General features: G+C 44.4%; 1 protein-coding gene across 1 annotated transcript in view; it reads left to right on the top strand.

The window, feature by feature from the left end:
- The first annotated feature begins 1,591 nt into the window (after nt 1-1,591).
- CWH43 (cell wall biogenesis 43 C-terminal homolog) overlaps nt 1,592-14,553 on the top strand; it is a 48,374-nt gene continuing 35,412 nt past the window's right edge. The window contains 5 exon segments of the mRNA XM_029234708.1: nt 1,592-1,634; nt 3,245-3,436; nt 8,838-8,958; nt 9,539-9,693; nt 11,847-12,048. Coding sequence (XP_029090541.1) covers nt 1,592-1,634; nt 3,245-3,436; nt 8,838-8,958; nt 9,539-9,693; nt 11,847-12,048 — 713 coding nt within the window.

Here is a 14,553-nt window from a genome sequence, read left to right as displayed (position 1 = left end):
TTTTAAAAATATATATTCCAGATACCAGTTCTTTACCAGATGTATAATTATAAAATATTTTCTCCCATCCTGTGCATTGTCTTTTCACTTTCTTGAACTGTGTCCTTTGAAGCACAAAAGCTTTTAGTTTTGATGAAGTCCAATTTATTTATTATTTCTTTTGTCATTTGTGCTTTTGCTGTTGTATCTAAGAATCCATAGTCTAACTAAAGATCATGAAGAGTTACTCCTATGTTTTAAGATTTTTATAGTTTCATCTCTTACATTTAAGTCTTTGATCCATTTTGAGTTAATTTTTGTATATGGTGTGAGATTTGGGGGTGTGTGTCCGATTTACCCATTTTCCTGTGGAATTTCAATTGTTCTAAATCCATTTGTTGAGAAGACCACCCCTTCCCTCATGTAATTGTTTTGGCAAGCTGTTGAAAATCATTTGCGCCTAAATGAGAGGGTTTATTCCAGGACTCTCAATTCTATTCAATTGATCTCTATCTGGTGACAATGAGTACTAGTAAGTAATTAAGCGATCTGGAACTCTTTGCTCAAAACTGCTCTTAACTGTTTTACACTTTTGGGCAATCCATCATTGTTTGTTTAATTTCAGAGCAAACCGTCCGAGAGTGGTAAATGACAAACTGTTCCAAAAAAATTAAAGCGAATTAAAATAAATTGTTTGAGAAGGTTCTAAAAAAACTCAAAACATCCTGGGGTGTGGTAATATTTGAATGAGAAATAACTGGCCTAGCACTCGCTCCATTGTTAGAACGTCTCTCCCTTTCTCCTCAGGGACGGGCACTCTCAAAGATCATTATCCATAAAGTGGAGGAAGGCAGAACTTCCACTGCCATCACTGGTTTTCTCTCCCCTGAGCAAGTGTTGCGGCGTCTCTAAAAGCCATAGAAAATTCTGTAATCTCTAGAATTTTTCAACCGCCTTCCCAGAATGCGATTTGTTTACTACCAAAGCTGAGAAGGAGAAGCGCACACCTGGCCATCGCAGGTGCCCGCTCGCCCGAGAGCGTCGCCCAGGCCTTAGGAACGCCAAGGTCCTGTTCGCACCTGCTCGCCGGAGGCGCTAGAGCCCCTGGCAGCTCAGGCTCCCCACCTGCGTCTAAGCCTTCCCCTCGCAACGCGCCCCTGGGCCTCGTTTAAAGGGCACCGCGGGTGCAGAGTTGCAATGATGCAGTCCTCTTGGGCGCTCGCAGCGCGCCATCCCCGGGGCCGCTCTGCCGGCGAGCCCGGCCACCTGGTTTCTTCTGGGCGGCAGGTCGGAGGCCCCCGGATCCAGCTCGCTGCGCGGTGGCGTCGGCGGAGGCGGTGGCGCGGGACCGCGGGCCGCGCAGAGGCGGTGAGGCCGGGAAGGCGGCGCTGGATGGGACGGGGCGGGGGCAGGGGGCAGGGGGCAGGGGGCAGCGGGCCCCACCCTCGCCTGGGCGCGGCTTGCGGGTCGGCGGGCGGCCGGGCGGCCGGCGGCAGACTTGACCGGAGCCTGAGGCATGGACGCCGACCCCGGAGAACTCGGCGGCCGGCGCAGGGCGGCGGGTGTGCGGGCCGCGCGGCTTCCCTCGGCGGCGCCGCTCCGGGTCTCGGCCATGCCCTCGCTGTGGAGAGAAGTGCTCCTGGAGAGCCTCCTGGGTAAGCCGAGGCCGCCCACCGCGCATTCGCCGGTCCGCTCCCCCGGCCCTGCCCGGAGCCGCGGTGCTCGGTCGGGTTGGCTGAGCTCCCGGAGGGAGGAACGCGCGCTTGGTGCCCGGAATAGAGATGCTTATCGTCCCCTGGCAACTTCTGCTGCTGGAGGAATTGAGAGAGAGAGAGAGCTCCCACGCCACCCTGGTGTTGCGCCCAAGGGGCCCGACTTCTTCACCTGTCGGCCTTGAACCGCGAAGCTGGTACCAACCCCGAGTCCCCTCACCCGTGATCTTTAAGTTTAACTGAATAAATTTCAGCACCGAACTTTACCTTTCAGAAGGAAAGGGGCACCCGTTTCCCCCGGTAGCTGTAGGTGAGCACTCAGCGCGGTGGCTACCGCCTGGGTTGACCCCTCACAAGTGGCCTTGGGTAGTGGCTGCACATTTGAGTATTTGGCGGAAAACGTCGAACTGGAGTCCCATGTGCTCACTTAGCTTTGCAAAAAGTCCCAAGAACAATTATTGTTGTAATATTGTCGGAGTCGTATGGTTGAAATCAGAATTCCCAGACAAACGTTCAGGAGATTGCTAGCATCTCGCTGTTCACGATGAAGGGGAGGGGTGCCTTCCTAAGAACTTGATTTTCTGGGAGCTGGTAATGCTTGAGCTGGGGGGCGGGGCTCATTTTTTGGCCCAGTCTGTATCTCATAAGTACGCGACGTAAAGCGAATTACATTCAGTGAGTACCTAGGGTGCTAGGTACTGTGTGTACTTAATCTTTTTTAATCTTAATAACTGCGAGGTGGTTAAAAGTACTGCTTTCGGTGGTTAAGGATGGTTTGGAACCAGACCGCTCGGTTTTAAGTTCACTCTGCCATTTGCCACTTTTGTGACCTTAGGCAATTACTTAACTTTCTGAGTCTAAGGAGTTTTTGTTGTTTGATTTTGCATTTGTAAGAGGGGAGTAGAAATAGTGTCAATTGCATAGGATGCAGAGGAAGAGAGAAGATCAGGGTGAATACTTAGCACAGAGCCTAGCGCATGGTAACTGCCCATTGGTTAATTATCATCATTGTAGAAGATTGCACAGTCAGTAGATGGCAGCTGTGAAAGTAATGTCAAATCTGGGTTTTCCACTACTCTACACTGTCTCCTAAGGGTTAGGTTTAAAATAGTTTGCTCACAAGAAAATGGTTATTTCCTAACTAACGTGCCTTTGACTGTAGTCTGGAGTGGGAGGAAGGAGTTCTGCCGTTCGTTACTCTTTTTGATTTTCAAAGGGTCGATTTAGTTAAGGAAATTTTACCAATCAGGTCCTGACAGGAAACCAGATTTAACCTAGATGGTCCAAATGAAAAGCCTTTAATAAAGGGACTACCTACCTACGGGAGGTATGAACGAGGTTAAAGGGACAAGCAAGGGATGCTGAGCCATTCTCATTCTGGCTCTCATTCCTGACAGGAAAGGGGAGGAATTCTGTTACTGGAACCCAGTTAAGGCCAGGGTCATGAAGGAGGGCCGCCGGCCGGAGGAGTTTTAGTGGAGGGAAAGGCTACTGTTTGAAACAATGAGAAAGTTATACTTTCTCTCTCTCTTAAAAACTTTTGTTTTCCCTAGGATATGTTTCTTGGTCTCTCTGTGATGGCCTGGGACCGATGATCTATTACTTTCCCCTGCAAACACTAGAACTCACTGGGCTTGAAGCTTTTGCCATAGCATTTCTTTCTCCATTATTCCTCACAATTACTCCTGTCTGGCAATTGGTTAACAAGAAGTGGATGGTAGCCCTGCTGCGGATAATTACCGTTGGTAAGATTTAAAAGTGATTCCTTAAGCTTTTTTTGTTTTTTTTTAGTTAAAAATCAAGTGAAAATATGTAGACTGTTCTTTCAATGCTAAATGATTAAATAAAAAATAAAAGATTTCTCTGTCTCTTACTACTACCCTGAAGAGTTTTAGTAGAATTGGAAGTCTAGACCAAGAGTCAGCATATTTACATGTTTAACTTTTCCGTCAGTTTGGAAGAACTTAAGGATCACTGAGATGAAGAGGGGAAAGATACCTCGGAGAACAGCTTAACTCTTGAACATATTTTTGTTCTTTTTTCCAACTATGACACGAAACTCCGAAGCCATTAAAAAGTTGTTAAATGATACTGCCTAAAAATATGAAAATTATGCATGATGAGCACCGTGTTAAGCAAAGGCAATCAACAGATTAGGACAGCTATTGCAGCTCTTCCAGTCAGAGGGCTAATTTCATTAATATATGGAGTTCTTACAAATCAGTAATAAAAAGGACCAATAGTTCAATAGAAGAGAAAGCAAAGGATATGATCAGTTTACTGGAAAGGAAATATAACTGGTTCTTAAAAAGATACTAAAATGTATAGAATACAAATCATACACACACACATATATGCATAGACAGTCTCACATATCAGGTTGGCAAAGAACAAACTCTGACAACACTGTTGTAAGCGTGGGAAAGCAGGCACTTACGCATTGCTGGCAGAGCTGTAAAGTGTCACAACTTCTGCAAAGGATCAGTTAGCATTGTTTATCAAAAGGACAAATATGTATCTTTCACTCAGCAATCCCACTTCTGGGAGTATATCCTATAGATAAACTCACATATGCATAAAATGATAAAAATAAAAGATTCTTTAATCATTGCAGCAATGTTTATAATAATAATGTTAGAAACAACCTATATGTCATCTATATGGGATAGGTTAGGTTAAATAAGTTATGGTTATAGAACTTGGAGTACTATAGAATACTATGCAGCTATATTAGAGAATGAGAACATTTCTGTAAGGAAATGGAATGTTCTTCAAAATACGTTGTTAAGTGGGAAAAAAGAAGCGCTAAACAGTATGTGCAGAATACTAGCATTTGTGTAAAATAGGTTAGATGAAAATATATTTAATAATTAATTGGACATGCATTAAGTAGGTCTAGAAGTATTTTTTAAAAACCTGATACCAGTTTAGTTGCTTCCAAGGTGAAAAATTTGGTACCTAGACACAGGTATGAAAGGGAAACTTGGCACTGTATACCTTTTGTAGCTTTTGAATTCTGAATTTCAGTACGTCACATTGCCAAAACCCAGCAATTAGAAAATGTACACTTACTATCACAGACATTTGAGGTTATTAACATTAATAAATATTGAGAGACCTTGGAGAAGTACTGGTAGTAAAAAAAAGTAAGGTGTAGTCATGGAGAAAAGGTTTTAAAAAACAAAAACACCACACTCCAGTCTGGTGGAATCTGCAGCTGAAAAGTCTGCCTGTCTTGCCCTTCTGCTATAACACAGTTGGTTTCTCTGAGTTTTCCAAGTGGCATTTGTTCTTGAGCCACGCTGTGTATATCTTCTGTCTAGGAACAGTCACTTGACTTTTTTCAGAAATAGTGACAGGAATCACTAGGGAATTGCCTTCTATTTTTCTGTGCATAAGTCCCTGAAGAAGGCAGAACGTGGTTAGTGAGTGTAGTGAGTTATGTGGTTACCCACAAAGGTCTAGAGCTCAGAAATAGCAGTGGTCAAGACCACTGGAAAATGCATCCTTTTGAAAGATGATGTCTATAGGAATGAAATAACCATGAAATTTTCAGCTCTAGAAATAATAGAAATGAAACTTTCTTCTTTTTGAGTATATATAGTAACTGAGTTAAGCTGGCCTTGGCTTACAGAATCCTTCTATGAATGACGATGGCCTCATCACACTCCTTGGTTGGCTTTATGAGAGGGATCTCCTCAGTGGCCCTTTTTCGCTGCCTTTGCTCAATGCTACCTGTGGCAGCTTTACCTACAAAGCCACCCACCGAACAGTTACTGGGACAGTTTTGTATTTTTGAGTCCAGTTCTGGCCCAGGAACTTCTGGAGGCTATAATGTAATAGGAAATAACTTCGACGGGGGGTATGGGATTTGAGATGCTTCTTGTTGCTCCCCTTTCATCTGCTTCTTCCCTGAAAACCCATCACCTTGAGTAGAGGTAGAATTGTATTTGAGAAAGGAGAGTGGGTAGGAAAGTGACTCAGAGTTGAGGATGAAGAAACCAGTTTTTTTTTTTTTAACACCTTTATTGGGGTATAATTGCTTTACAATGGTGTGTTAGTTTCTGCTTTATAACAAAGTGAATCAGTTATACATATACATATGTTCCCATATCTCTTCCCTCTTGCGTCTCCCTCCCTCCCACCCTTCCTATCCCACCCCTCTAGGCGGTCACAAAGCACCGAGCTGATCTCCCTGTGCTATGCGGCTGCTTCCCACTAGCTATCTACCTTACGTTTGGTAGTGTATATATGTCCATGCCACTCTCTCACTTTGTCACAGCTCACCCTTCCCCCTCCCCATATCCTCAAGTCCATTCTCCAGTAGGTCTGTGTCTTTATTCCTGTCTTACCCCAGGTTCTTCATGACATTTTTTTTTCCTTAAATTCCATATATATGTGTTAGCATACGGTATTTGTCTTTCTCTTTCTGACTTACTTCACTCTGTATGACAGACTCTAGGTCTATCCACCTCATTACAAATAGCTCAATTTCGTTTCTTTTTATGGCTGAGTAATATTCCATTGTATATATGTGCCACATCTTCTTTATCCGTTCATCTGATGATGGACACTTAGGTTGCTTCCATCTCCGGGCTATTGTAAATAGAGCTGCAATGAACATTTTGGTACATGACTCTTTTTGAATTTTGGTTTTCTCAGGGTATATGCCCAATGGTGGGATTGCTGGGTCATATGGTAGTTCTATTTGTAGTTTTTTAAGGAACCTCCATACTGTTCTCTCCATAGTGGCTGTACCAATTCACATTCCCACCAGCAGTGCAGGAGTGTTCCCTTTTCTCCACACCCTCTCCAGCATTTATTTATTGTTTCTAGATTTTTTGATGATGGCCATTCTGACTGGTGTGAGATGATATCTCATTGTAGTTTTGATTTGCATTTCCCTAATAAGCTCAAAATGGATTAAAGACCTAAATGTAAGGCCAGACACTGTAAAACTCTTAGAGGAAAACATAGGCAGAACACTCTATGACATAAATCGCAGCAAGATCCTTTTTGACCCACCTCCTAGAGAAATGGATATAAAAACAAAAATAAACAAATGGGACCTAATGAAACTTCAAAGCTTTTGCACAGCAAAGGAAACCATAAACAAGACCAAAAGACAACCCTCAGAATGGGAGAAAATATTTGCAAATGAAGCAACTGACAAAGGATTAATTTCCAAAATTTACAAGCAGCTCATGCAGCTCAATAACAAAAAAACAAACAACCCAATCCAAAAATGGGCAGAAGACCTAAACAGACGTTTCTCCAAAGAAGATATACAGACTGCCAACAAACACATGAAAGAAACCAGTTTTTGTCAGATGCTCTTCCAGGTAGCCATTGAGCTTTGTTGATGCTACAGAGAGGTTGAAGTAAGCCATGATTTGCCTTAAAACTCCCTTTTCAGATGCTTCTTAAGGAAACGAAACAACTTTGTTTTTACAGAGTCCTAAGGCATTCTTACATAACTACAAAGAAGACCTGAGTGTTCTGTGCTATCTCGCCGCTGACACCTCAGATATTTTAGGTTGATTACTATGTAGCTATTGAACTAGTTCATACTACCAGTGATTTAGGTTATTTTTGACCTTAAATATCTTGACCCACTGAAATGGCTACGTTCAAAACCATAGACCATAAGTGCTGACAAGGATACGAAGGAATTGAAACCCTCACACACTGCTGGTGGGAATGTAAAATGGAGCAGCTGATTTGGAGAACAGTTTGGCGGTTCCTCAAGATGTTAAACATAGTTGTCATATGACCCAACACCTCCACTCCTTGGTATAGACCCAAGAAAAATGGAAACATATGTTCACGTAAGACCTGGTACACAAATGTTCCTAACATCATTATTCATAGTAGCCCAAAAGTAGAAACAACCCAAATGCCCATCAACTGATGAATGGATAAACAAAAGGCAGTATATCCATGCCATGGGATATTACTTAGCCATAAAAAGGAATGAAGCACTGATACATGGTACTACATGCATGGACCTTTTTAAAAAAGATTTTTTTTAATTTTTTTTTTGCGGTACGCGGGCCTCTCACTGCCGTGGCCTCTCCCGTTGTGGAGCACAGGCTCCGGACGCACAGGCTCAGCGGCCATGGCTCACGGGCCCAGCCGCTCCGTGGCATGTGGGATCTTCCCGGACCGGGGCACGAACCCGCGTCCCCTGCATCGGCAGGCGGACTCTCAACCACTGCACCACCAGGGAAGCCCCTAAAAAAGATTTTATTGAAGTTTAATTGGTTTACAATGTCATGTTAGTTTCAGGTATACAGACAGTGACTCAGTTTTGTGTATAATATAATATAATATATTTTTCAGATTCTTTTTCCCTATAGGTTATTACAAAATACTGAGAATAGTTCCCTGTGCTATACAGTAGGTCCTTGTTGGTTATCTATTTTATGTATACTAATGTGTATATGTTAATCCCAACCTCCTAATTGTCCCGCTCGCTTACTTTTCCCATCGGTAATTGTAAGTTTGTTTTCTATGTCTGTGAATCTTTTTCTCTTTTGCAAATAAGTTCATTTGTATCTTTTTTTTTTTTTTTGTAAGATTCCACATATAAGTGGTATCATATATTTGTCTGTCTCCGTTTGGCTTACTTCACTTACTATGATAGTCTCTAGGCCCATCAACATGGATGAACCTCGAAAACATTATGCTAAGTGAAAAAAACCAGTCACAGAAGGCTGCGTATTTTATGATTTCATTTATATGAAATGTCCAGAATAGGAAAAATCCATACAGATAGGAACCAGAGAAGTGATTGTGGGGGGCTGGGGGTCGGGGTTGGGGGGAAGAGGAGGAAAGGGAGGGGCTGCTAATGGGCACAGGTTTCTTCCTGGGGTGATGAAAATGTTCTGGAATTAGATGGTGGTAAGAGTTGCACAGCTTTGTGAATGTATTAAGAACCATTGAATCGTACACTTTAGCAGCGTGAATTTATGGTACGAATGATATCAATAAAAATTTTCAAAAAGATTTATGCACGCAGATAATTATATATTAATTCTACCTTCCCAAGTGTAACCATGGTATCAGACACAGCAGTTATCAAATGCAGATCATCGAATACCAATGCATGACTGCCAGAAATGTTTAGCTCTCCTTCATTTGCAGGTAGCATAGCCTCCTTCCAAGCTCCAAATGCCAAACTTCAGCTCGTGGTTCTCGCGCTCGGTCTGTCTTCCTCACCGGTAGTGCAAGCCGTGGCATGGTGGACAGGAAGTGGTTTGCAAAGGTATGGTTCATATCTTGTGCCTACAGACAAACAAATGTGGTCAATTACCAAAGGGAAGGTTGGGACTAGGAGCTGCAAGATATAGTCTTTACCTTGTATAAGGCCTTGTAGAAGTCTCACTTTTCACAAAATCGGGATGTGAATATTTGCCATCAGTCTCAATAACGTTGTGAGAATGAAGGCATTATAACAAGTTGCCTAGGTAACGGCTATACAAAGGCTAAGTCATGTGCCAACAAGGCTAAGTCATGTAGATTACCAACAAGACTACCTCATATACTCCTATGACACTGTGAAATTCACAATGGACATAGTACGTTGAAACCACATAAAAAGTTGTTAAAGGGCTTCCCTGGTGGCGCAGTGGTTGAGAGTCTGCCTGCCGATGCAAGGGACACAGGTTCGTGCCCCGGTCCGGGAAGATCCCACATGCCGCAGAGCGGCTGGGCCCGTGAGCCATGGCCACTGAGCCGGCCCGGCCGGGGCCCCCCCAACGGAAGGGGCCAGACAAGAGAGGGGCCCGCCCACCGACCAAAAAAAAAAAAAAAAAAAGTTGTTAAAAATACTTCTGTACTTACAGGTACTCCAGAATCTGGGGATTCATTTTAGGACAGATTCTTCTTGTTGTTCTCCGCATTTGGTACACTTCACTGAACCCAGTCTGGACTTATCAGATGTCCAACAGAGTGATACTGACATTAAGTACCATCGCCACACTCGATCGCATTTACACAGGTAAGTGTAGGCCCAGTTTATTTAGGGATTTTCTCTTTCTTATCTGAATGTAACACATCTTGGAAAGATAAAACTAGTCCTTCTGCACTCTATCTCCATTTCTACTTTTTCTCCCTCTGCAAGAGTAGCCGGCGCAGGTAGTGGACTATTATCTAAGCAGAAGGCACCTTTTCCTCGCCAGCATAGAGGGTGACAATAGCAGTCCGTCTCTGGCTAGTCTCAGCGTGGAGTGCAAGAGTAGACCCAGGCCTCATACTCCCTGCTGGCTTTCAGCTGTCTACCTCCTCTTTCCCTCTGGACAGAACTTTCCAGGACGAGGACTGTGGGAACTGCATGGGTTTGTTTGTTTGTTTTTTGGTTTGTTTGCTTTTGTTCCCGCCCCGCCCCGGGCCCAACTCTGAAGATATTTAAGCTCCAAATATGAAATTTAAAAAGAAAGGAAATCCTACATATTCATACCACCTTTCAGATCACCTGTCTGGAGCTGACAAACAAACTTGGACACTTGCTTCACATGGTAACTCTTCTGAAAAAAGACTCTTCTGAAAAGAAGGGACAAGTGTTACTAGATTCTACATAACTTGCTCCTGGCTTTGTGTGTGACTCTCAGTGAGTCGCTGTTCTTTTGTAAGTACAAGGAGAAATCTCGCAGATTAATGGAAGTTTAGAGGGTTTGGCTCACCATGAACAAAGGGCTTGTGTAATTCCCCCTTGGCCCCAATTTTGGCATGAAGTGGGGTTAGTGAGAACAAGGGAACATCATGCACGTAAATTGGTCGAGGGACATGGATATTAATTAGAACATTTAGAACTCGGTCTTGTGCCCTAGTATATGTTTTCTATTTCATAGATCGCTAACATGAAGTAGAAACTCAGGCAGCAAATTTCACAGGTACAGCCTGATAAGGATATTCAGGGTATCGCTTACATTTCCCGACTGGAGTTTTCTTCTTTCTCACCTCTGTTTTAAATTTATGTGACCCAGTTGTTGGTCCCTTCCTGTTTTTGAACTGTGCCCCATTTACAAAACTTGACTCCCCACCAGCTTCCCCAGGATGTCTGATCATCCCAGGCATTTTTGGGGGTAGCTTTGTTGAAGATTTGCTGGGTCTTGGGGGAGGGTCACCCACCATAGTATGAAGCAGTGTTAATCGGTAAATTCAGCTCAGGCTTCTCTCTTCTTCAAAGACTGTCTCCTAGCCTCCAGGCCCTGGCCTCCTTCCGTCTTCACATCTTCTCTCCCTCATCCCTGTAGCTTTCAGCTCTGCTTCTCCTTCCCCTCACTCCTTTATTGGCAGAATGGCTTTCTTCCTCTTTGTGAAATCGGCCTGTCACCCTCACAGGCAGACCCGAAGTTTTCTTTCTATCCTGGAGAGGGCTTCTCAGTGTCATGAAGCATCTACCCAGCAGGCTGTCTGTTCCTACAAAGAAATTCTCCTGCCAGCATTTTCTCCAGTTGTTACATTTCTGTACGTGGAGTCATTAATGCAACACACTGAGACCTCGTGGTTAAACAGTCCCGGGAAGTATAGTATAGTGAAGTACACAGGTGCTGCCTAAGTTCTCTTTACCAGCTGTATGATCTTGGGCAAGTTACTTGTTTTCTCTGGGCCTCAGTTTTTTAACCTGTGAAATGGGATTAGTAATAGAGCCTACCTCGTAAAGTGGTTGTGAAGATTAAATGAGTTCATGTAAAGGGCTGGGCATAGGGCCTGGCCCATGGTAACTACTCAGGCGATGCACTGTTATCACTCCAGGGACACAGAGGGTTAGATGAGAGCCCTGTTCTTCTTAGGAGAAGCAGCCTGGTATTCTGAAAGTGTTCCACTCAAGGTGGACTGCATTTGTTCCCTGAACATACCTTTTACTTTTCGTACATATATTTTAGCTCATACTCTTCATTTCACTTTAATGAAGTAAATAAATTTCTGCATTTTCAGTTGTCAAATTCCAAAATGATTGGTTCTCCCTAAATCGTTCCCGATCTAGCCTGCCTGAAATAACCCCTCCCACTGACTACCTCCCAGCACATTCTGCTTTGGACTGGGTCTCGTCTCCTCTTCTGAAGTCAGCTCCTTGAAGCCAGGTACCATTCTGTTAAATATAGGGGGTAAATTTCCACGTAACTGATCCTTTTCCATTTTTCATTCTAGATGGTGCCTGCTGTAGACCTGAGGGGAAGAAGTCTGGCGAGGCAGCCAGGGTGATGGCTTCTAGACCGAACTGGTTGTTGGCAGGGGCTGCCTTTGGCAGTCTCATGTTGCTTACCCACTGGATTTTTGGAGAAGTCTCTCTTGTTTCCAGATGGGCAGTGAGTGGGCATCCCCATCCAGGGCCAGATCCTAACCCATTTGGGTGAGTTTGGGTGTGGAAGCAATCCAGAAATTGGCTAGTATTGTTGAAGAAATTCCTCCTCTGTTTGAGCAGGTAGACCTGCACCAGCCCAATGTTTCATATTCCTCTTTCCCTAGATGTCAGAAACATTGCAGGACATTACTGCAGTAGGACAGTACTGGATCTACTCTGGAGATGACGGAGCTGGAGGGGTATTTGCCCCAGTGCTGAAGGATTGCTGGGAGGTAGATGAGGGAGGACTAAGGATTGTACACGGCTAAGTGAGAGGTCCTGGGAGCTCCTGCATGGGCACGCTGAGGAATTCCTGCCAAGAAGAGCATTCTCAGTGGCAGGGAAAGCATGGCATTTCCTCCAGATCCCCCTATTACAGTTTTGGGCCCTGGGTAGGATGAGACCAGAGGGCCTTCATGAGAGACCGGATTGGCAGCAAGGCAGAGAGCTTTAATCTCTGCAAAGGAGGGAAGTCTGGGGGAGCTCTGCATCCTCTGTACTTTGGGACTTGTTCCAGCCATGGGGCTCCCAAGGAGTTAGCAGTCTTGAGCTTAAGTGCTGGTTCCTGTGCTTGGTCCTCACTGACCCTCTCTCTACTCTTCCTGACACCTCTTTTCTCCCATGGTCAGGTCCAGCCTTTTACATAAAAAGATGCGAGGAACCCTTAAAACATCTGCCTCAGATATCTGTTTTCTCCTAAAGTGCTGAAATTCCCACATATGGAGACACACTGGCTCTTTCCCCAGAGGATGTCTGGGCACATCCCACAGTTGTCTCACATGCGGTGTGTCCAAGTCTGGCTCAGTAGTTTTCACTACCCAGACATGTCCTTCCTCCTCTGGGCCTTGGTTTACTCTGTCTGTCCCTCTACCGTCTAAGCTGGAAACCAGGAATTATCTTCGAATTGTGTGTCTTCCTCATTTTCTGCATCTCACTTGGTATCAAGTCCAGTCGATTCTACTACTTCTCTTAAAGCACCTATCCCTCCCTCGCCATCCCCCACCATATCTCCTTAGTGGATCCTCCCATCTTTCATCAGGCTACTGCTCTGGTCTTCTAATGGCCTCTGTGCAGTGTGGCCATCTCCACACTGAGAGTGAGATCTCTAAAATGTACACCTGACTCCATCACTCTTTTGCTTAAAACCTTTCAGCAGTTTTTCTCCCCCAAACCAGGTCATATGAGACAGGATCTGCACCCTCAGCCTCACTTAATGTTTTAAAGATGCTCCCTGCCTTATCCCCAGGCTTCACCTGGGCTGAAATCACTTTCAGTTCCCTAGACGTGCCAGATTGTCCCAGCCCCCCATGTGTATGTACATGCTCTTCCCTGTGTCTGGGCTACCTTCTCTGCCTTGATGTCTCGGCAAGCTCTTACTCACCCTTCAAAACCCAGGTCATGCATCTCCTCTGTGAAGTCTTCTCTGATTATCCCACAAACTACCTTGAATGCCCACCCCACCCCCACCCCCTTGTACATCTCTTATTATTATTCTGTATTACAAATTGTTTATACTGCAGTTATTTTATGTCCTTCATCCTTTCTAGACGCTAAACTCTTTGAGGGCTGGGAATGGGAAAAGGAACTAATACTTATGAGTTCCTCTGTGTCCGGCCCTGAGCTAGGAAGTGTACATATGTGATCTCATCCAGAGTCTATATCTTTTTGATCTTGGATGCTCTGGCATATTTGGGAGGAGGGGAGAGAAGGAAGAAAGGCACAGAAGAGAGGGGGAGGGAAGGAGTTTATTCTTATGTGTTAAAGCTTCATTTCCAAAGCTCCCATGAAAACAAGCATAAGATGTGAGGAAGAGCGACAGGAGAACTGGACCAGGAATCCGAGGCCAGTCTTGAGGGTTGGAGTCCTGGTTGGCCAACAGCAATTCACCATTCAACTTTGGACCAGTCGCCTAACGTCCCTGGCCTTGTTTTACTCACCTTTAAAATGAGGGTTTTCATTTTATGATTTTGTATGCTGGAGTGACACATTGAAGATGGAGATGCACTGCCTGAGACCAGCATTTCCCAAATTGTGTTGTGTGGAACACTGGTTTCTTGAGATGTTAATGGGTAATCTGAGAGAAAAAACAAGCAAAACCCAAACCTCTTTTAGATCAAGTAGGTTTTGGAAACACTGTACTTCATCTTCCTTTGTGATGCACAAGGCACATTAGCATCACAGAGTCACTCGGGAGTTTCTCCAACTTACTCGAACATGGAATTCCTTTGTTAGAACACCTATCAACACATCATAAAATTGGTGTTTCTCAGAACCCTGTCTGAGAAGTGTTGCATTAGATCATCATCACCTATGACCGTCATAGTAGGAATTGCTCTCTAAAATTCTCTAGTTTCTACTTAAGGGAATGGGTCATAAATCTGTTTTGATGGGCTGAAGATGTGGGAGATGGAAGGAAGCTGAGAGAGAGGCACAGATGGTGCTGAGGGGACTTTGGGAAACCAGAGGATCAGTGCAGACCACAGAGCCTGGGAGGATGAGGGAGCAGGACACTGT

Source organism: Monodon monoceros, unplaced genomic scaffold (assembly GCF_005190385.1).
Source record: "Monodon monoceros isolate NGI ecotype Baffin Bay Population unplaced genomic scaffold, NGI_Narwhal_1 Super_Scaffold_20, whole genome shotgun sequence".
NCBI lineage: Eukaryota > Metazoa > Chordata > Mammalia > Artiodactyla > Monodontidae > Monodon > Monodon monoceros.
Note: the sequence above shows the minus strand (reverse complement) of the source record. Positions and strands in the feature narration are given on the sequence as shown.